A 22,540-nucleotide genomic window follows, 5' to 3' on the forward strand; every position below is an offset into this window, starting at 1 on the left:
GACGTACTCGTTAAGTCGACGTATAAAATATATTGCTGTTTATTTAAATATTTTTTGTCCGCATTCCTTTCATAGACACAGATCCAGCAGACGTACTGTACCTAGCCTTCTCTCTGAATACGCTACTGAGCATGCGTAGAACGATTTTAGACGTGATTGCTAACTTGGAGCGTTTTTTTCGCTGCGTTGACAACAATTACTGAAAATACAGACCATTAAAATTGTTTAATCAAGATATAACTGATACGTGTGTTTATTATTTTGAAAATATTTGTCATTTTGAAAACTGCAACTATGTTTTTAATTTCATTGTCATTTTTGTATTCAGCACCCCAAAAATTAACAAAAAAAAACACTTTTCATAAAGGATACAGCATATAATGCAAATTTTGTTGTCTAGTGTAATCAATGTCAAAGGCAGATAATCAGAATCGAATGTCGCTGATGTACTTTCAACAAAAATGAAGCGAATTTACTTATCCACGAAGTTTATAAGATCTAAGGCTGTTACAGACAACGTAATTTAAAAAAAAAAACAGGAAAATAAAACTATTTTTATATTTTTATTGTATTTAACAGATTTATTTTATAACTTAGAAAATGCACATTAAATTATTATTACAACAAGGTGTATATTTTACATCACAACTATCTGTGTACATTAGTGCTTGCTCCCTGCAAATGCAACTGTGGTTTTTATATCCTTAGTTTGCTTCTATTTACTTCAGATTGATATAGTGCCATTTGTCAACTGAAATAGAATAAAATTTTCTATATTAATAGAAATGCAATTAAATAAAATCGGTAAGGCCCTAAGTCTGTCTGGTGACAGAATATGTGAGTTTGACAGACGACATCTGACGCAAGATAAAAAAAAATAAACTAATATTGAATATAAGTGACAGATAAGTTTGTCATTAATGTCATACATTCAGTCGCCCAACTGATAGTCGGTAGAAAAATGTCGATAGAAAAACTTATTTTAATCATATAAGATTTTAAGAATTTGTTTAAAATGACTGTAATTTCCGACGCAATGGTACACACCGTATTGATTATAATACGAGGTATCTTTTATCTTATACATACAAATGGGCATTGAAGATGCAATATAGTGTACTATTAACTTCTCGTATTTTGATCAAAAAAAATTCGAAACATATTCGCTATCATGTAAAACAAAATGAACGTGTTCAAGAATTTAGTTGATTCAACTTGAACATGTTCAAGTTTTAGCTTTAACACAATGAACTTTTGGGTATTAGATGTATTTTGATCACTGTTTCACTACATTGTCATGCATAGAGTTCGCAAACGCGCAAATTTCACGCTACTCTTCGAGTTTGAAAGAGGTCGGAAAGTCAGGTTACGCACAGCCGACATTTCTTTTAGGGAAACTGCTAATCGGGTAAATCTTCTAGATGTTGTTGAATGCGGTTCCTTGGTTCCAAGAAGGCGGAAATAGAAGTGCGAGAGGTACTGGAGGATGAAGAGAGACCACAGAACGAAAAAACCAGCACTTATGGCTACTAGCCCTCAGGAATCGATTTTCAACAAGGCCAGTTGCGAACCAGCAGTGGTTTGATGTTGTAGGCCTTGCAATATAGATGAGGATCATTTATCGCCGAATAAGATCTTTCGGGCTGTTTTTATACCTTTTTTGAGCTGTTGAAATACTCTATCCCCAGAGCATCGACGGCAGCGATTGGAATGGAATTAAGTTGTAGCCTTGTATTTGAATTTTTAAAGTAGCTCAACCTAAGACGTTTATGGATGTAAAGCACCAGATGGCGGGGCGTATTTCACAGTCTTTTACTACAGAAAAATATTTTTTGTTACTCTGAACTTTGAAGCGACCAATAAAAACAGAGAAAATAAAAATCGATAATTTTTGGGACTGTGCCAATTGGCTACTAATCGACCAGATACTTTTTATCTATTAGATATGGTATAAAAGCTGGTAATTATACAATTCGACCATTGTAAATACCCGACTAAAGGTTACGACTAAAGGCTAAACTACTATTTTTTCTTTCTGAATGCATATTTTTAAAGTATTTTATATTCTTTGTCCGCTTGATCTATTATACTGGTCGCACGTATCGAAGTTCTGTTTCTTCTAGTTTTAAAAAATGTTCTTATTTCTTTGTAGTTGTAGTGGTTGTAGTGTAAAATTAGATTAATCTTATTAAGTTTAATTATAATGTTTAGTGTAGAATGCCAGAAATAGTTTAGTAGTGTTTTTATAGTTTATTATTTTGTAGTTAAGTAGTAGGTGAAGGGATAATTTGGTTATTTTTTCTTTTTTGTTTGATTAATTAGTAAGTTTGATCATTTTTTCAGTGTAGAATACCAGAAGTAGTTGTGTAGTGTTTTTATAAGAGATTATATTCGTTTATTTTGTAGAAGAGTAGTAGGTGAAGGTATTTGGGCATTTTTTCTTTTTGTTTTTCTTCTAATTGTAGTACCTAATTCTATTAAGTATTGTGATAGATACACTATTCCTTCAACTTCGTTCCTTCACACCTTCCTTCAACTTCGTTGAAAAGTGCGTTATCATATAATTTTGGTTTTCTGGTAGTAGAATATACGAAAAAAAAATCTGATCAAATTTATTTTAAATTAAATTAATCGAGTCTTATTAAACAAATTAATCTAGTCAAATAAAAATAATAGTTAGTTTCTAAATACTATATAGGATGAGTTTCCTACGATGTTCTCTATGGGTATCTCGGAAACTACTGGAGATAGAGAGTCGGTTAAATGGGGAAAGAATTGCAGTTTTGTGGGATCATAAATATGCGCCTTTCGGATTTTTCGGAGAAGGCTTACTAGATATTTCGAAAAACACAAATTTTGGCTATTTTAAAACTTGTCTCTAATTCCATTATAATCTACCGTATGATCGAATAAAAACGGCGTCAACGATGGCTATGAAATGAAGATCGTTGTCATTTTATATGTAAAATTATATGGGAAATATCATCGATCGTCATTTCATAGCCATCGCTGACGCCGTTTTTATTCGATCATATGGTATTTTAGACAAAAAGTTTTCAGATAAAAATTGTAGATAATCACATACCTAATGAGTTTGTGTTTTCTGTTTTTTTTCTAAAGCCTGTCATTTTTGACATATGACACAAACTTATGTTTTTTTAAATGGAAATCCTAGTTGACCATGACTTAATAAAAAAAACGCCATTCTTTAAGCTTTTCAGCGATATAGGTATAATATGTTTTTTTTTCGAAAAATTACAAGTTATAGCCAATTCTTTTCTTTCTTGGCTAATTCCATACCAATAATACCATGCCAATTAGTTGGCATCAAAAATGTAAAAAGTTTTATGTTTTCAAAAAAAATATCGTAAAATTCGTAAAGCACTCAATTTAGAACAAAATAATCTAAGAATGAAATGATTCTTTTATAAACCTGCATTAAATCAAATTAAAATAGGTATGTAACTTTTTTTTTAAATATTCATTAACAGCAATTAGCATTATCATAAATTATAAATAATGTACCAACATATCGAAATAATAATTTCTTTGTTAATATGGTTTAGAATTCTGCAAAAATAATCCACAATTTACAATAAAATAAAAGTTTCGTTTAAATTTCTTAATCAGCTGATCATTATTAAAGTTCGCAGAAACCCGGGGCTATATTATTATATTACTCTGAGGAAAATAACGAAAATAATCGATATTTTTGACTCCGCCCCGAAAGGTTCACGATTTGTCCTCCTAGTTGGCAGCACATTTTGTCTAGTCGGTTGAACAACTTTAAGAATATATAAACAAGGGTTGTAGTAAACGTGGTAAAAGATTTGAATGGAATATGGAATGGAACCCACTTGTGTTCAACGATGAATCCAGACTTTGCATAGGGATGCATGATAGCCGTTCCAGAGTAAGGAGGAGATGCGGAATAAAATGGATAGAGGAATGTGGACAGATATAACATTCCTTCAAGACGCACTAACCTGGTATACAGACGGGTCAAAGACGGCTGACGGAACAGGAGCCGGAGTATTTTGGGAAAGACCAAGGGCCAGCTTATCCTTTTACTTCAACACTCAATCGTATTCCAGGCAGATATCTTCGTTATTCTACAATGCGCGGGACAAAAACAACAGAAGAGCTTACTCAGGTAAGATCATCAATATATGCTCAGACAGTCAGGCGGCACTTGGTGTGCTTATGAGCCCAAAGGTATCCTTAAGACTCGTCTGGGAATGCCTGGGTGAGCTGGGAGCTCTGACACGAAAAAACAGAATTAAATTATTCTGGTTGCCGGGCCACAACGGCATCCGAGGCAACGAGAAAGCCGATGAACTAACTAGACTTGGTCCAGAGCCAGTACTAGGAATACCCAAATGTATGGCTCGTAGTGCAGTAAAACTCTGGATCAGGGGAGCCACCAGTAGCTGATGAACTAACAGGCATAGTAAGGCCTTTATCCAAGGACCTAAAACCATCTTGTCAACCTATCCTAAAACCGCAAAGAAACTGCTAGTGCTTAGCAGGAATAAAGTGCGGATTACAACAGGTCTTTTGACAGGACATATTGCTGTCAAGTGTTACCTGAACAAGCTCAACCTACATCAAGGAAGTCTTTTTTCTACAAGTTCAGGTGGCCTGGGATACCATACCTCACCGAAGAGATTAACCACCTTATCCAAAGGATGCCGCGACGACTTCACGAGTGTACAGAAAACAGACGAGCATCAACACATTATGAACATTAGGGTAGAATATACATATCAGTATTTATGTGGCGTTTCGGGTTTAAATTCTAGTTATTAACTACTTAGTGGTAGGTCAAACCAAACTAAACATGTTGTCAAACTAGTCAAACTATAGTAAAAATTAAAACACTCCATAGAGGTTGCATTTTCAATGTCACTTAGTATATTTATTGTTTATATTTTTAATTGTGTGAGGCATGTATCATAATTCCAAGAATTTTATTATCGCATTTTTCAAAATACTATCTCAAATTTCTCTGACGATTATAAAAATCACTTACGTATTTTTCTTTTATTTTAAAACAAAATCCTATATCAATTTTTTTATTATCCAGTTAATCCATATAATACCAGATTATATTTTTAACGCATTAGTTTAACTTATATTATATATCACTATAAAAAATTTAACATATGTATGTTCGAAAAAAAAACAGCGCCAAGTTACTTCAGAAATGAAAATCGATGATATACACAGTATGTTTGTATGATAAAAATGCAAAATTATCATGGATAGGAATTTTTAAGGTAACTTGACGCCGTTTTATGTCGATCAGACTGATCAAAAAGGTTTATGATCAAGTGGGCTATATAAATGTTAACTTTTAACAATTTCTATTATCTTTTAAACTGCTTAATTGTTAGCACATAAACCTTACCTGATCACAAAATTTTTTGATAGCGCTGTATTATACAATATACTCCCTCTTAACCAATCACCTAAGTTCATGATAATGCTCTTTCATAGTAGACATGTAGAATGTTTAGGAAGGGGGTTAATCACCGCGACCTTACCTATTTGTGTGCTCCCCTTTCTTGAGTTATAACATGTTATAACTCATCATACAGTCTCAGAGCTTTGACAAAAGCCAGTATCTGAGCCAATTCTCCATCTTCGACATTAGCCATACCAAAGTTTATGGCACGAACGGTTGTCGTCTCGGCGCACTGTGATAAGGTGTTCATGTGTTTCCCCATTTTCCTCACAGTATCTGCATTCGCCGTTCGTTGAGGAGACAGTGTTCTGTTAGGAACCCCGTAACAATCCGAAGATTTGTTTTGTTTTGTTCTTACTTAAATAAAGGAAAATCTTTGACTATTTTCGGTCGTAAGTTCTGAGGAACTTTTTCGAGTGTCTTAGACCGTTGGAGGATTCCCATTCATAGTAGACATAGTTGTCACAACAAATATTTCTAACTTGTTCATTTAAATTACTAAATTCATTATGCTTTTGTTGGTGTCATTAGGACGTGAATTTATGCAATACATATATGCAAGCAAGGAACAAATTGGATAAATTCTATTCAGGTTTTTCCTCTAGTAATTTAGGCAGCCTATTAGACAGCCAGTCGACTTCCCTAATTTTTGAATACCCTCGGTTCACCTGCCACAAATGTTCTAATAGACACGCAGGCAGTTAGAGCAAGAGCCTCGATATTTTTTATAAACGGAGCTTCAATGGAGTTCAGATTCCGATTTCTTACATTATATAAGATAAGCGAATATTGCCATGTAAATGATCGTAAGTCAACTGGCTGTCTAAGGAATAAACTGTGGTAATACATAACTAAATACAGGCTGTATCAAAAAGTTTGTAACAAACTAGGATTTTATTATTAATGAGTTATTGGAAAAAGTTTATGTGTGTGCGAAATTAGTTCAGCATATGCCGTAGCAAAAAAACTCATTATAACATTATGTCACGCAACAATTGTCATGTTGTCAAATTACAAAAATCCATGTTACATATGCAAAAAATGGGGTGAGGTGGCGTTTTTCATTGTCACCTAACCCCACTTCTCATATATGTAAAAAGAATTTTAGTGATTTGCGTCCGTTTTTCGCATATCAGGATTATTTTTTTTTGATATTTAAGTAATTCAATTTTAAGCAAATTTTTTTTAAATTTCAAAATGAAAGCAATTCCCCAGCGTACCACTGCTATATTTACCGCAACTTCTGACGGGTTGAAAGCTTCTTGCTTTCAACAAATGACATCCAAAAAATGACAGAAAATGCAATTTGTCTGTGAATTAAAATGACAGACAAACTGTCACTGTGAGAGATCTTGCTCTACGGTCAATTTTCTTAATCTGTTTGCGCATTGGTTTAACAGTGATCAGTTCAGAAGGAGTATACTGTATGCAACAAAAAACTACTAACCGAAAAAAATGCCAGAAAGCATGCAACTTTTTAAAGATGGCACCTGCAACCGGAATTACTGGCAGTATTTTCCAAAAAATATATTTTTTCAACTGAAAAATATTTTAAAATGATCAATATCTCTTTGAAACAATCAAGAACAAATTTTAAGATTCAAAATTATGAACTTATTTCTAGTCAATGAGTAAAATGACTAAGGAAGAAGTACCTGTATCAATAAAATTGTGTGAAATTGACCTGAGTATCCTAGTTACTTATAACAAGTAGTAAATAAATGCAAAAATAAAAACATAATTATATACTAATTGATTGGTTTACTACTCCTAACATACATTATTTCTTATCGATAAAAAGTTGTCCCATTGCTTTTCATGTTTTTTTTATCTGAAATCGCGCTGAAGAAGTAATTAATTTTGAGGATTTATTGTAGATATACTTCCCAATTTCCCAACTTGTATACTTTGTAAAAAAAATATAATATAAATAAGAGAAAACATAAAACAAACTTATGTAAGCCCAACAAATCTGCAAAAACTCAAATTAAATTCAAATATGCAAAAGAAAACCTCAGGTAGAACTGACAAAAGATTCCACCTTCCTTAGCCAAGTTTCTTCCAATAACTAAAATAAGTACTTACCAATTGGGTCTAGAGGCTGAGGGTCAGAATATTCAGGTGTTTTGTTAATAATATTTTTCGCTTCGATTGTAGGTATTTTGAATGGATTTCCATCTAGAGTGGTATTTGAACTAAAAAAAAAATGAAAATTATTAACAATGTAACAATGTAACGTGTCATTTATGTTTATTTTCTAACCCATAAATAAAATATACTTTACGGCAAGTTACCTTAGAAATGCCGATCAATGAGACTTTAGGATGTAGAATTATATGATGTATGTCATTGATTGCCAACTTGACGACAGCATATCTAAGGTAAATTGAGGCCGTTTTTCGGTCATACGCTATATAACAAATTAGAGTTTATTCAAACATCGTGTAGTAGGTTTTTTATACAGATTTATTACAATAAATTCAGAAACATACCAAGATATTCCGTTGGCATCAGCTTCTTTATTGATAAGCAATTTCCAAAATTTATGTACCTGAAACAAAATCACATTATTCTTATCTGATTATTCGTTTTCCACTGATACTACATTATTATTATAAGATGCTATAGTCTGTACAGCAAAAGAATATATGTCATTAGTGACAGTTTCAAGACATTCTCTGGTTGGATAAACTATACAGCAGAGGCCCGATTCTGTAAACATATTTCCTGTCTAGTGACTCATAAATCGTATACAAATAACATAGGCTATACAGGAAATTTCTTGCTACGGAGCTTACAGGTTTGTTCCAACCCGCCGCAGAACTGTCACCGAACGATCACGCTCGTGCGCAGTAATTCAAATGTGTTCCAACAGAGATTTGATGGTTATCGGACGATCCTATTTGCGTACCAACCTACCTTGGGATCGTTTAGTTACGATCTCAGAACGGTAATTTCGGTACATGGTCCAAATTGAGAACTGTTTGGGTTGACTTGCGCATTAAAGCATATTGGCAGGGATTATCGATTTTTAACAGCTGATTTTGGTCCGGCGTCCGGCTGATGCTTCTGTCTTGGTTATTTTTTACGAATTCGAATATGTGTGCGTTATACTTTTGCTTGTGAGTTTGAAATTTTAATTAAGTTTTTATTTATAAAATAATGTTCAAAGATTCTACCACTGCAATGAAATAACAGGAAACTACGCACAACAGGATCATAAAAGAGAGGATAGGTAAGTGAGTTAGTGAGTATGCAGTTGAAACAACACTTACAAACAATTACTGGATTCTGATTCTCCATTTCAAGAATAATAATAATTATTATTGCAAATTGCAAACAAAAATAATAGGGTTATGTTATGAAATTCTAAACATAAACCAAAAATCGATCGATACGCACGCTTGACTTTTTTGACAGTCCCGAAAACAGTAGACAAAAGGTCTGTTCCCAGAAGAATCCCTGACTAGTCAGCACGTTTCTTATTGGTTAAAATGCCTAGAAACCTGATTGTTAGTCTGGTTTCTACACATTTCAACCAATAAGAAACGCGCTGACTAGTCAGGGATTCTTCTGGGAACAGAGCCAAAGCGTTCCAACGTTGATACTTTTTGCACCGTCACGAAACTATTCGAAGTCCGCGCATGCTAACAAAGTGCAAGAAAACCTAATTTCGAAACGATCCCGAAATGCTGGGTGGAACAAACCTAGAATCCCACTGCAAGCGACAACGACGATGTCAAATTCTGGTCTTACCTCATCAACAATTTTATGCGCAAAAGAGGCAGATTTTGCTTCACCGTTGAATGCGAACTGATTTTCAGGTTTGCCATCTGGTATTTTGTATATTTTGAACCATTCGACAGAGGCTTTTAATAAACCAGGAAACAGTTTTTCTACGTCGGCAATGTCGTTCACGGAATCAGCTGCTGGATCGTTCACATCGATTGCAACTAATTTCCAGTCTGTTTCGCCTGCAATTAAAAAATAAATTTTAAATATTTGGTATATATCACAAAATAAACAAACATGATTTTAATCTCTAGAGACTTTTAGTATAAACATTTATGTAAATGGTTAATAAAATATTTTGGTTATTTTTTGTAACTTGTATCACAGCTTATTCACTGCCAGCTGGTCATCTACGTTATAGTCTGTCCAACAATTAAGGCAAGATTTCGAGATTCAAAAAATGACAGAAAATATAATTTGCCTGTAAATTAAAATGACAGACAAAACTGTCAGTGTCGGAGATCCTTTGGTTGGACCAAAATTCTGTAAACTTTGGTTAGACAGTCTATTGTTTTGAAGTACCTGGACTTGATCTGCCGCTCCTGTTCTACACATGCAGGTTGGCAGAGCATGGAATGATCAGAATCCGATTGTTACGTAAGATTAGCGAAGATCTAGGTAGGTACACAGAGATCCATGTAAGTGACTGGCACCTATTGAACTGCTCATACAGGAACGATATGATAGATACTATGGGATGAATAAGGATCTAGCGAGGACATACCGGACGTGAGGTTAATACCTGACATTCAACTATGGTTGAACAGATCATACGGAGAAGTGGATTACTTCATGAGTCAAGCATTGTCTGGCCATGGGTGTTTTAGAAAATATGTGTATGATCGTTGTAGAGTTGTTCAGCATACACTGTTTGCGTGCGAACGATGGCAGGTCTTTAAAGAGCAATACCGTATGGAAGTCGGCAAGGACATCGACTTACCCACATTTACGGTATACTTAGTTGAAGGGGAAGAACATTGGACGCTAATGTATCGGAGAGTCCGAAGTATCATAAAGTGTAAAGACAGAGAAGAAAGACAAAGAGCATGATAAGATAAATCTACACACCCTTTGCAGTGAAGCGAGAGAGGATTCCGGTGTAAAGCGGTAGTTGGAGGAGGGTTTTTTTTATCTGGTAGGAATCCGGCACTTTTCTGAAACTTTAGTTTCGGAGATATAAATTTAATCGGACCTTTTAAAAAAATTATTTTTTTTTCAGAAACTATTTGAGACAGAGTTTACCAAAAATGCTTTTTATAACTACTACTGGGTAAATGAATTTCTAGTATAGTATGACTTTTTTTGAAACTTTAGTTTCGGAGATATAAATTTAATCGGACCTTTTAAAAAAATTATTTTTTTTTCAGAAACAATTTGAGACAGAGTTTACCAAAAATGCTTTTTATAAATACTACTGGGTAAATGAATTTCTAGTATAGTATGACTTTTTTTGAAACTTTGGGTGTCTTATGCAAGATTTTTTCCCTCAACAAAAAAAATATTGACTGGCTGTCTAATGAATAGGCTATTCATAAATTCATAACATAACAAAGATTGTCTACTTTATTGCTGGATACATCAGTAGCCAGTATGCGAGGTGGAATACTACAGTATCCATTTAACATTTTGTCTCCTTCCTACTTTCATTGATGTTTTTTCTTTAAACAAAAGGAACCTGGTAAAATATTATAATTTGAATAATTACGGTGATCAATATACTGCAGTATAAAAAGTCTATTTACAAAACTTAAACCTAAATCAATGATCATAAAAGGGTGTCTTTAGATTATTTTTTATTACTTCTATTTTTAAATATTGCTCACAATCTTATACTAAAATCCATATGGTTTTAGTTCTCATAGTTGAATATCAATATTTTTTTGACATTATCATATGTAAAAATAAAAGTTTATAATAGATTACCGTTTAAAACAATTCATTTGATATGATTGATTTTATTGTCATTTCTAATGATGTGTTAAAAACACTAATCTATAATCAAGGAGCTTTTGAAAAATAAATTTGATCATCTAATGCTTTTCATGGCTGACTTGTCCTGGCTGATTAAAAGATACCCAAATCGTATTTTTAATAATTGTTATTTCACGTTTTTCAAATGGAACAAGGGTGGCTCATTTGCATATTTGGAAAAAGCATTTCTTTACGAATAGTTTGGTTACAGTTGGGGGTTGGAGCCTTTGATGTTACACAGCAAAATCATCATAAAACACCAAAACACTTTTACTTTTACACTGAACGCGCGTTTCGCTAGGTTGGGTTCGGTTAACATCATCAGGAGATAATTAAAACTCAGTTTTAATCATCTGCTGATGATGCGTAAAAGTAATAGTGTTTTGTGGTGATTTAGTGTTTTATTTTGAATAATTTGGTACCACACACTTGGTATTTCGAGTCAAATTGTCGTTATGAAGCGCATGTTACAATTTCAATTAAACCATATGCAAAAATGACAAAAGTTGACATATGAAACGTCATTCTATTCAGAGTGTCCTTTTCTATCAAATAAATTAAAAAATACCGAGGGTGTCATTTAAAAATCAAAAGTTGTAGCCATTTCCGGCGAAACCAAAAATTTTCTTTCTTGTTCAAAACGCTTTACACACTCATTCTTTATTTTAGTTAATTCTATAATCCAATTTTTTACTTGGAGAGTTAATGAATTCGATTTATTGTGTGGCAGGTGAAAATAATAAATTTAAAACTAAAAAATCTTATACCTAACCAGTAATATCGGCTTTTATGAAAAAAAGTAACTACTTTTGCGGCATATTTTTTGCACTACATTTGCGGCATATTTTTTTAAATAGGACCCAACCGGATGTAGTGAAAATCCGGACATAATGAGGACATTACAGAGGACATTAGAGGAAAATCCGGAACCCTAAAAATAGGTGAAATGAAAGTCTAAAATAGAAAACCTCATATGGAGCTATTTTGGGATACTGAGGCACCCTATACAGAGTGGTCCGAACTGTATTCCGAACACTTCGGTAGCATATTCTGCACATAGAAATAAGTAAAAAGTTCTTATAAATGTACATATGTCCTAAAATGCTTAGTTTCGGAGATACAGGGTGTAGAAGTTTCATTTTTATTTCGATTTTTTCCAAATAATTTCTGAAGTAACATCAATACATATTTAGATGAAAATTGGTGTCTGGAGTTTTTTGACACGAGAAAATTGATTTTGATGTCCATATGACTCCTATTTGTAGGGGGCGCCAACTACATGTGTTTTAACTGTTTTGAAGAGTAATAACTTCCGTTCTCAATGGAAATAATCAATACATATTATTATTGACAAAAAATAAACATGTCGAGTAGATAGTTATTTGACTAAAATGATAAATTGGGGAACTTCTTATTTTTTTAAATTAAACAAAAATTTTTCTCCGAAAAAATGATAATAAAACAGTTTCTGTTCAACATTTGGTACAAAAACTTTTCAAATTTATGATTTCAGTTTAATAACTATTTAATCAACATGTTTAATTTATGTCAATGCGATGACAGGTATTGATAATTTCAATTCCAAATATTTCAAGTATCATTACTCGTAGCGATTTTTCCCAAAAACCTTATTTACGTAAAAAATGTCGTAAATGTATATTTTTTGACTAAGCAGCTTTATACAGGTTCGGACTAAAAGTTATTACTCTTCAAACCAGTTAAAAAATATGTAGGTGGCGCCTTCTACAAGTAGGAGTAATATTGACATTAAATTCAAATTACTCATGTCAAAAAACTCCCAGACACCAATTTTCATCCAAATATTTACGTCACTTCATAAATTATTTCGAAAAAATTGAAATAAATATGAAACTTCTACACCCGGTATGTCCGAAACTAAGCATTTTAGGACATACCTTTCTACAAACTTTTTTACGACGACCACCCTGTATACATAGTTTATAACCTGCTGTGACAGAACAATATTTGTCCCTACTTTAAATAAAATAAAATAAAGAATTATTATAAAATAAACAATTATTATTCATAGTTTGACTCCAATATAATTTTATTTGATCGTAAAGCAGATACATGCCCCCTACTATTTTCAAAATAAAAATAAATTAACTACAATGGTTGTTAATTGTAATAACCTTTACATTTAATTTTCACTGCCGATAACATCAAAGGTCAATATTTTGTCATTTATCACACACAAAATACGCCAATAATGACGTTTTTAAATAAATTTGATAAAAAAAACTAAAATATTTTAAAGATATATTATTAGAACGTGGTTTGGACTTAGTTATTATAAGTGCATACATTGACCTGTATAAGAGAGAACAATAATTAAATAATTATAGTCATAGACATTTTATAAAAGTACTTGATGTTTAAGATTTACTATCATTTCCTATTAAAGTGAAAGTATAGTACCTAGGTATAAATATTATAGTAGTTTCCTTTCTATGATTAATAACTAGAAATTCAATATTATTTTTCAAGGTTACTAAAATAATGCTCTATGTTATTAATAATTTTTTCTTAGATATGATAAAAAAAGATTATTTTATTCTAAATATGTACTAAATTAGAAAATGTAGACAAACTTCCTTATGAGTATGTAAATTGTATAAATAGTTGTAAAAAAATTAATAACTTTTTATAGGCTTGTTGCATGAGTAATTTTATTTTAGATATAAAATAAAATTAATAGTTATTAAATATAAACTAAAATGTATTCCAAACTTCCTGATTATTACATGAGATAAATACCTAGTTTTTATGAAAAATCAATATGAAAATTATAGTGTTTATGAAGTTGACATGACATGAATAGCATCCCTAATAAAAAGTTAGTAATTCAAGGACTCTAGAAACATGACAAACCCTAATATTATTTTCTCAATTATTCTAACATGCACGCTTGAAATGCCAGGGCTACTACATATTTCAATTATTGTAGTATTGACCTACAAGATAACCTTAAAACATCTGAAATATTGATAGAAAATTTCTTGTAACATTACCTCTGTATGTACATACTAAAAATATTGTATGATTTGAAAATAAAACTGTCTGAGATGGCCTGGAAATTGGCAATGAAAATCACAGTTATTTGTATGTAAATATGAGGAATGTCATGGATTGTCATTTCACAGGCAACGGGACATATTTTTTTTATCATACGGTACTTAACAAGCAAATTCATTAAACAACATATTATGTTGTCAATATTAAAATATAGACAATGGTGAAATGCTTGCAAATTAAAAATAAAAATTATCTTACCTTCATCAATAAGAGCAAGGGTTCCCAATATTTTAACAGGGATAACTTCACCTCTTTTAGCTATCCTATACCCAATTTCAAGAACATCGATTGGATCATTGTCTCCCTTACATCCTGTTGCATCATCTAAATGTTCCGGGTTTTCCCAGGTTTGAGGTAAGGCACCATAGTTCCATATGTAACCATGATGTGGAAAACAATTTGCCACAAATCGTGGTTTGCCTTTTTTAACATCTTGTTTAATAGGGTTCAGATATTCTTTGAGGGAAATCTAAAAATATTACAGATATTGCTTCATAAGGCTGTTGATTTATGTGACTGTATTAATAAAATAATGTATACTTACTTCCATTTTTGCGTTGGTCCATCTGGGTACCTCAACAATCATGTTAAAGATTTTCTTGTCTGCATCAACAACCAAAGGGATGTCATGTAAAGGGGATATTGGTCCATTTTGGGTTTCTATATAAAAATAAGGATAAAGATTGAATAACATACATACTAGACTATTAAATTGTGATGATAGAACTGTTAAATAGTGTTAAGTTCAAGGTAACTTAAGTAAGTTACTAGGTTAAGTAGCTTGAACTCTGATAAGAAAATCAACTTACGTAGGTAAACTCTGTAATCAGCTGAGTAAGGAGACCCCCGTTCAATAACAGAGTATGCCATGGTTGAAAATTTGTTAATCACTGTAGAAACTACCGAAACTGACAAGGAAACCCGGCGAAATGACAAATTTTTGTCTAGGCGATTTATTAACATGTGTAATGTTTTTCCTGGTTGCATTGTGCACCATCTATGTACGCCGCGGAATACTAAAATGTAGACTTCGATTTGTTAGCGGAATGGCGAGATAATCGAACTTTGGACAGTCCGATTAGTTCGAGGAATAAACATTTGGAAGCGTTGCCGACAATTTTTAGTTTAAAATAATATATTTTTGTTTACTTATTTGTACAATAACATTTTATTGTATTTTTTCTCTTCTTAAATAAAATATACATAAATTTAATTAAAACTTAAAATTAAATTTACAAAAAATATCTTATGATCGAGAAAAAAAAACCGGCGTCACAGTAGCCTTTAAAAATTGTTTTAATGGCAAAATAATGCTGGCGTTAGACGAAATGTGGACATGGAAGATATCTTCTTTTTATCTGTATTATTTTCTAGTTACTTTAGTAAGTAATATCACAAACTAACTTATTTAAAACCGCTAAAAATTTTAAAATGCTTTAAATACAAAAAATGTTCAATCCACCGCAGCATAGAAATATACGGGGCATTTCAATAAAAAAGCCAAGAAAACCTATTTTATAATTTAGAAAGTTTGATATAGAATTTTGAACACCCTGTATGGTTTAAGATTATGATATATATAGCAAAGTAAGTACAGGTCAACTATAGTAAATGCCTAGTATAGTATTTTTAATAATTTAAAAAAAGGCTGACCAAAATATTTTTTTACTTATCTATTTATTATTATTTCTGAAACTACCAAAACATATTTTATAATATCTTATACAGGGTAAGTCTTAAATAAGTGCAAATATTTTCAGGGGTGGTATATTCGATCCCAGGAACACTTCTATGTGGTTTTCTTCGCAAAAAAAGATGTTGAAAAGCGTGCATTTTCTTTTAAATTTCCCTGTATATTTTTCGAAAACTTTTTAGAACTGCCTGTTCACCGCAAATTTTCCCACGGTATAATTTCTTTGATCTCTGATATTACAGGGTATTACCACAGAATATCCAGCTACGCAACAGAAGCCTCGTTACATGTAAAAAATCGTAGGTCTCAAAAGGAGACAGACTTTTAAAACCTGTCTCCAAATCAGATATTTTGATGCGGTAGTTTCACTACTACATAACAGAGGGCGATAAATTTAAAAGAAAACAGTTTTCTACAAACGAAATTTAAAAGAATTTTATGCAGTGTTGCCATTGTGTAATTTATATTGTAATACTTCCTGATAAAGCCTACGTTCAAATTTGCTACATCATTTAAACATATTAAAATTGATTAGAGCTCTTTTTTCAAACGTTTAAGTATTTAACTTGCCATGTTAGTTGGAGTTAAATCTTACGAGCTGAATTAAAATCACTTCCTGACGTTTGATTCTAACTGAATCCTAAATTTTGATTGTAATTCGGCGACAATATAATAAGTATTGTTCTACTATTATGACACCACTTCCTGACGTTCAATTGTGTTCATACCGTATGATCGGGAAAAAATGGCGTTAGCGATTGCTATGAAATGAAAACCGCTGTCATTTTATGTGTAAATTTATATGGGAAATGTCATCGATCGTCTTTTCCCAGCCAATTGGACGCCGTTTTTTTTTCGGTATCATACGGTATTTGATATATACTTGCGTATTTTTCATGACATTGCTATATTATGGTACCATGAAGCATATCAAGTGATACCGTAATATAGTACCATATTACGATACATAGCGTTCGATTGGGCTTAAACGGCATATTTATATTACGTATCTTCAGTGACATTCTAATATTATGGTACCATGAAGCATATCAAGAGGTACCATAATAATACCATATACGATACCATTTCCTGGCGTGCGATTGGACTTATACTTGGTATAGTATAAGTATCTTCGGTGACATTTTAATATGATGGTACTATGATGCATATAAAGTGGTACCTTAATATAGTACCATATTACGATACCACTTCCTGACGTTCGATTGAGCTCATATTTGACTATACTTGCGTATTTTTGATGACATTACAATATTATGGTACCATGAAGCGTATCAAGGGGTACCATAATGTAGTACCATATTACGATACCATTTCCTGGCGTTCGATTGGGCCCAAATTTGATATACTTGTGTTTCTTTATAAAGATTTGTTTAATTAAAAATTTTAATTTATTTTACGAATTTTAATTTATTATACTATGTCGGTGACAGCAAATTTTATGCCGAACTAATATATTATTAATTGTACCTGTGTCACTTTTTAAAATCTACTTAGGTCTATATAAATAACATGGCAAACAGAAAAAATTTGTTATTATAGAATTTTTTTAGTCAATTAACATTTTTTGTACTGCATTTTAATAAATCATTTCCATTATTATTAAACGTATATTTCATTACTAACGTTTCAGCATTAATAAATATCACTATCAAACACCCTGTATATTATTAATTTTAAAGGTAATTAAAGTTATTTTCTTCGTTAACATAATAAAGTAGTGTATATTAAAAATGTATTTTGAGAGCATATGTTTTCTAATTTATTTTTTATTTTTATTAATTTATTCTAATTTTAAAAGCCAAACGAATAATTAATATAAGTGTATCTGACAAGAAACGAAGAATAGAAAGAAATTATTATACACCAGAAAAAGAATGGGATGCCAATTAAAGTCTGTTTGAATCTGGCAACTGTGCATATTTTGCCGAGCTTCAAGGCCGTCGACTTGCCGTCGATCTACGTCGATCCAAAACCGAAAGTTGAAAATTTCCAATTATATTCTGATTATGATATTGTCGCGCCATCTGGTATTTTATTTGTGCAATTTTAGCTCTTTCATTTCGAGTATTTTTCTGTTGCGTAGCTAGATATTCTGTGATATTACCATAGTTATGGATTTAATCTATGGTTACGGCACTAAAAGGGATGCAAATACAGAAAAAATTCGGTGGCTCTCAAAATTTTTCCAAAAATAATTTTTTTTTTAATTTTCAAATTTAAAAACTCGGTTATTTTGGATTTATTTGAAAAATGGTAAAGAGAAAATATGTTTCTTTTATCGAGATCTACCATCCCTGAAAATATTTGCACTTATTTAAGACTCACCCTGTATAATATAATATGTAAAGCGATCAGAAAGTTTCTCAAAGTTTGACTCACACTTTTTTGAACCTTCCTCTAGAAGTTAAAATATTTTCCTGAAATTTTATACTTTAAGCTGTGCTTTAGGTTTGCGCTTATATAAAATTCGTTTTTTATTATATGACAAAGTTTTTTATTATATGATCTACAGATGCCCGACGCACTATTGTCGGACCTGTATAAGTAGTAGCAATATTTTTATATTATATGTATAGTACTGTATGATCGAAAAAAATTGGCGTGCAGTTTGCTTGGAAATAAACGTCGATGCATTTCCCATATAAATTTACATATAAAATGACAGCGATCCTCATCTCATAGCCATCGCTGACGCCGTTTTTTAGATCATACGGTATAAAAACAATGGTAGTAGGAACGGATTTAAACCGTGGCAACCCCTATTTGCGGCCACTTTTTGATTGCCACCCTGTTAAAAAATTATTATTCATAAATACAATATGATCGAAAAAAACGGTGTCAGCCATGGCTATGAGATGAAGATCGCTGTTATTTTATATGTAAATTTATATGGGAAGTGTCATCGATCGTCATTTCCCAGCCAACTGGACGCCGTTTTTTTTTTGATCATACGATATATGTAAAAATTAGATTTTTATATGTATCCGCATCCTGTATGTATTTTAGCACTTTGCTCTCAGTATATTAAACTTATAGACCTCGTTGTGAAGAAACATAATGAACGAATCAGCAAAACTAGGCCGAACACACTCATACACTGACGGTTTTAACTGAACAGTCCTGCCCATTCAGTTAAAAAAGGGCAAAATAACCAAAGTGTATCGGGGGCTTAATTCAAGAACTGAAAGGTGCATTAATATTGTTACAAGGAGAGGCGGGTCTATGGTCTATCCTAAAGGGACCTAGACCCCCATTGAGTCCCCTTTGAGATTGTCTTTTCGAGGATTCGAGGTTCTTTCTTCTTTCTCTTCTAGAGTCTAGATCCTCCACTGAATACAAGTGTCATAAAATGAAAAATTAGACACTGAGTAAGCATGCGTTAAAAATTATACTGTTAGTTTTGTTAGTTTTCGCCATAGTTTTCGCAGTAGCATACTCAGATATACCGGGTGCGTCTCAAAAGTGGCTAACCCCTATAATTTTTTTAATTTTTTAGAAAAAAAAGAATATTTGGTATGATAGTATGTGACAGAAATTAGGATTGATTAACGTATTCAATTATTTTCGGTCACTTCCTGTTTCACCGAAAATGACTACAACTTTTGATTTTTAACCGGCACCCTCGGTATTTTTTTACTTTATTCGATAGAAAATGACACTCTGAATAGAATGAACAATCAGAAGGTTCAAAGTGACGTTTCTTCATTATATTACATGAGACAGTGATATTCTCTTAAGAAGCCAGTCCTTGCTCCATTTATTTATTTTCTTTCTTGGTTTCTTATTCAGTCCTAAGGCCAAAGTTCATGGAATTAGTAATTCTTCATCCATGGCGAGTGCACTGTGCATGGCAGCAATGAAAACACAACTGATTGTCTAAATAGATCGTTATTTTTGAACCGAACGGACAACTGAACTGAAACTAAACTGAAAATTGAACTGAACCTCTAAAATGTAGGATATTAGGAGGGGATTTAATCACCGCGACCTTACAGATTTATTGTGTGTTTCCCTTTCTTGAGTTATAACGAGTTATAACTTATCATACAGTCTCAGGGCTTTAACAAAAGCCAGTATCTGAGATGGCTGAGAGGCCAGCCTCTCCATTCTCGACATCAGCCGTACCAAAGTTCATGGCACGAAGGGTGGTCGTCTCGGCGCACTCAGTGATAAGGTGTTTCCCCATTTTCCCCACAGAATCTGCATTCGCCGTTGTTTTTCAGCTTCAGCCTACTACAGGTGTTCGTTGAGGAGACAGTGTCCTGTTAGAAACCCCGTGACAATCCAAAGATTGTTTTTACTTAAATCAAGGAAAATCTTTGATTTTTCTCTGTCGTAAGTTCTAAAGAACTTTTTCGAGTGTCTTAGACCGTTGGAGGACACCCATTTCAGGTTATGGATGGAGTACGTCTTCCAGATTCTTTAGTTCTACTTTCAGTTGGTTTCCGCTTGGAAAACAGAATCTTAGTTCTGGTCCAGTTAGTGGAGTGTTCGCTCCTTTTCTAGCTAGATCGTTTGCTGTTTCATTGCTTTCTATCCTTTGGTGAGAAGGCACCCAGAGTGGGAGGACTTTATTTTCTTTGCCTAATTTGTTGAGCTTCTCTAACTGACCCTAATAAAACCCCAAAGAGGACCCAAATACCTTTACATTTGTAGAACTTTTTATATTTTATTTTGACTAAATTAAATTTTTACTGCTTTTACGTTTACCGATTCGATTGTATTTATTGTAGTTCTTTTAAATTACTTTTTATGGCCACACCATGGTTACGACTATTTTATTCGAGCCATAAATCGTGCCGATTCAATAAAAAACAGTTTAAACGGGAAATCACGTAATGTCCCATCGGAAACAATTAAATTTCTGCGGATTTGTCGGGGAGAATAATGGTCGACATTTATCTGGAAGTTTATCCAGATCGCGCGGGCAATAGTGTGAATTATTACAAAAAGCTAGATCGGAATAAATGAAATGCGCGGCACGGAGCTTATTTAAACACTATTTTAATCCAACTAGAGAGGCTGAAATTAATTACTTAGAGGGATTTTCTATAGGTGATACTGTACCTGTGTTTTTTATTATTAAAAATGACATCGAAATACATTTCGCAGTAACTGTATATAGTCGTTTTCCTTGGGTAAACACCAGGGGTAGATGGGCCATATGGGAAAACGGGAAATTTCCCAGTGGGCCGGTGGGCCAGTCCCGATCACAGCTCAAAAAAAGATTGATTTAGCAAAAATTGAATGGTTAATCTTCTAACTAAAGTTACGTAAGATTCTTAGTGACTGCCTAACTAACTAATCAATTAGATCAATATAATCGTCAGTTGCTGAATATCATCTAAAAATAGTCTCGATCTAAGTGTATACTATAAATATGGTAACGTAGCTTGACAACTAGGGCCTCGGTGCAATACTTTTCGGCTCCTCTGAAAGATAGGCGAATTTGACAGATTACCTCAGAACACATTTATATCCACTGCCTAGGTATTGCCTAGGTTTTTTTCGTTTGAGTCATGGCATTATCGTACAAGATGCCAAATATAGAAACGAGTAAAAGTTACGTGATGAGAATTATACCAAAAATTAAAACACGTATACACGACGAGGTTGTTGCTGTACCAGAAGTATATATCTATATATATATATATATATATATATATATATATATATATATATATATATATATATATATATATATATATATATATATATATATATATATACCTGAAAAGCTAAAAATAATGTATTTCACAAAGGATTGGGCCAGCTGAACTGAATGAATCAGGAAGTCTTAAAGTTTCTCAAAATCGTAGCATATTCAAGATCAAATTACCGTTATCGATAATGGAAATAAAACAGTAGAACTCTGTGAAACTGAGCTATTTTGTAGTAAAAATTCAGATGTCCGATCTGATATTGATCTTTATAAAAATTTTGATCAAGACAATTTCAATATTTTTAAAAAATCCGAGGCAAAAGAGATTTTTTCGCCCGAGCGAAAATCACCCTTACTTATATAGGGTGTCCCAGAAATAAGTGCAAGTATTTTAAAGGGGGTAGATTTGGTCAAAAGAAACAGTTTTTCTCTTTACCGTTTTTCAAGTAAGTCCAAAATAACCGAGTTATTTTACTTTGAAAATTTAAACAAAAAATGCTTTTTTGTTTAAATTTTGAGAACCTCTGGATGTTTTCTGGATTTTCTTTCATGTAAATTTAATCTACTATCTATGTTGCCATATTATCATGAAATTGTGTTTTTTTAACTTAAAAATAAAAAAAAATCCAAAATTTTTTTCAAAAAAATCCAAATTTTTGCAAAAAAGACTCATAGGCGTGTTTCTGAGGCCGAAATATACTATCAGTTAAAATACTTGCACTTATTTCTGGGACGCCCTGTATATTAATAAATAAAATATGTTTCTTCGTTATGGTCATTTTGTTTTTGTGGATTCGGGCCGGTTGCCTGTTATTCCCGGGCCGGTTTCCACTTCCCC

The 22,540-nt window shown here is 32.5% G+C and overlaps 1 protein-coding gene across 1 annotated transcript; it reads right to left on the reverse strand.

The window, feature by feature from the left end:
- Nucleotides 1–552: 552 nt before the first annotated feature.
- On the reverse strand, nt 553–15,396 carry LOC115882768 (inorganic pyrophosphatase). The gene is made up of 7 exons (XM_030901013.1): nt 15,136–15,396; nt 14,871–14,986; nt 14,525–14,795; nt 9,224–9,441; nt 7,960–8,018; nt 7,553–7,662; nt 553–751 (listed from the first exon to the last, which is right to left on the reverse strand). The coding sequence occupies exons 1-7, from the start codon at nt 15,311–15,313 to the stop codon at nt 720–722; spliced, it is 984 nt and encodes a 327-aa protein (XP_030756873.1). The 5' UTR covers nt 15,314–15,396; the 3' UTR covers nt 553–719.
- Nucleotides 15,397–22,540: the final 7,144 nt, after the last annotated feature.

This window comes from Sitophilus oryzae, unplaced genomic scaffold (assembly GCF_002938485.1).
Source record: "Sitophilus oryzae breed Bouriz unplaced genomic scaffold, Soryzae_2.0 scaffold_1113_pilon_pilon, whole genome shotgun sequence".
Taxonomy (NCBI): Eukaryota; Metazoa; Arthropoda; class Insecta; order Coleoptera; family Curculionidae; genus Sitophilus; species Sitophilus oryzae.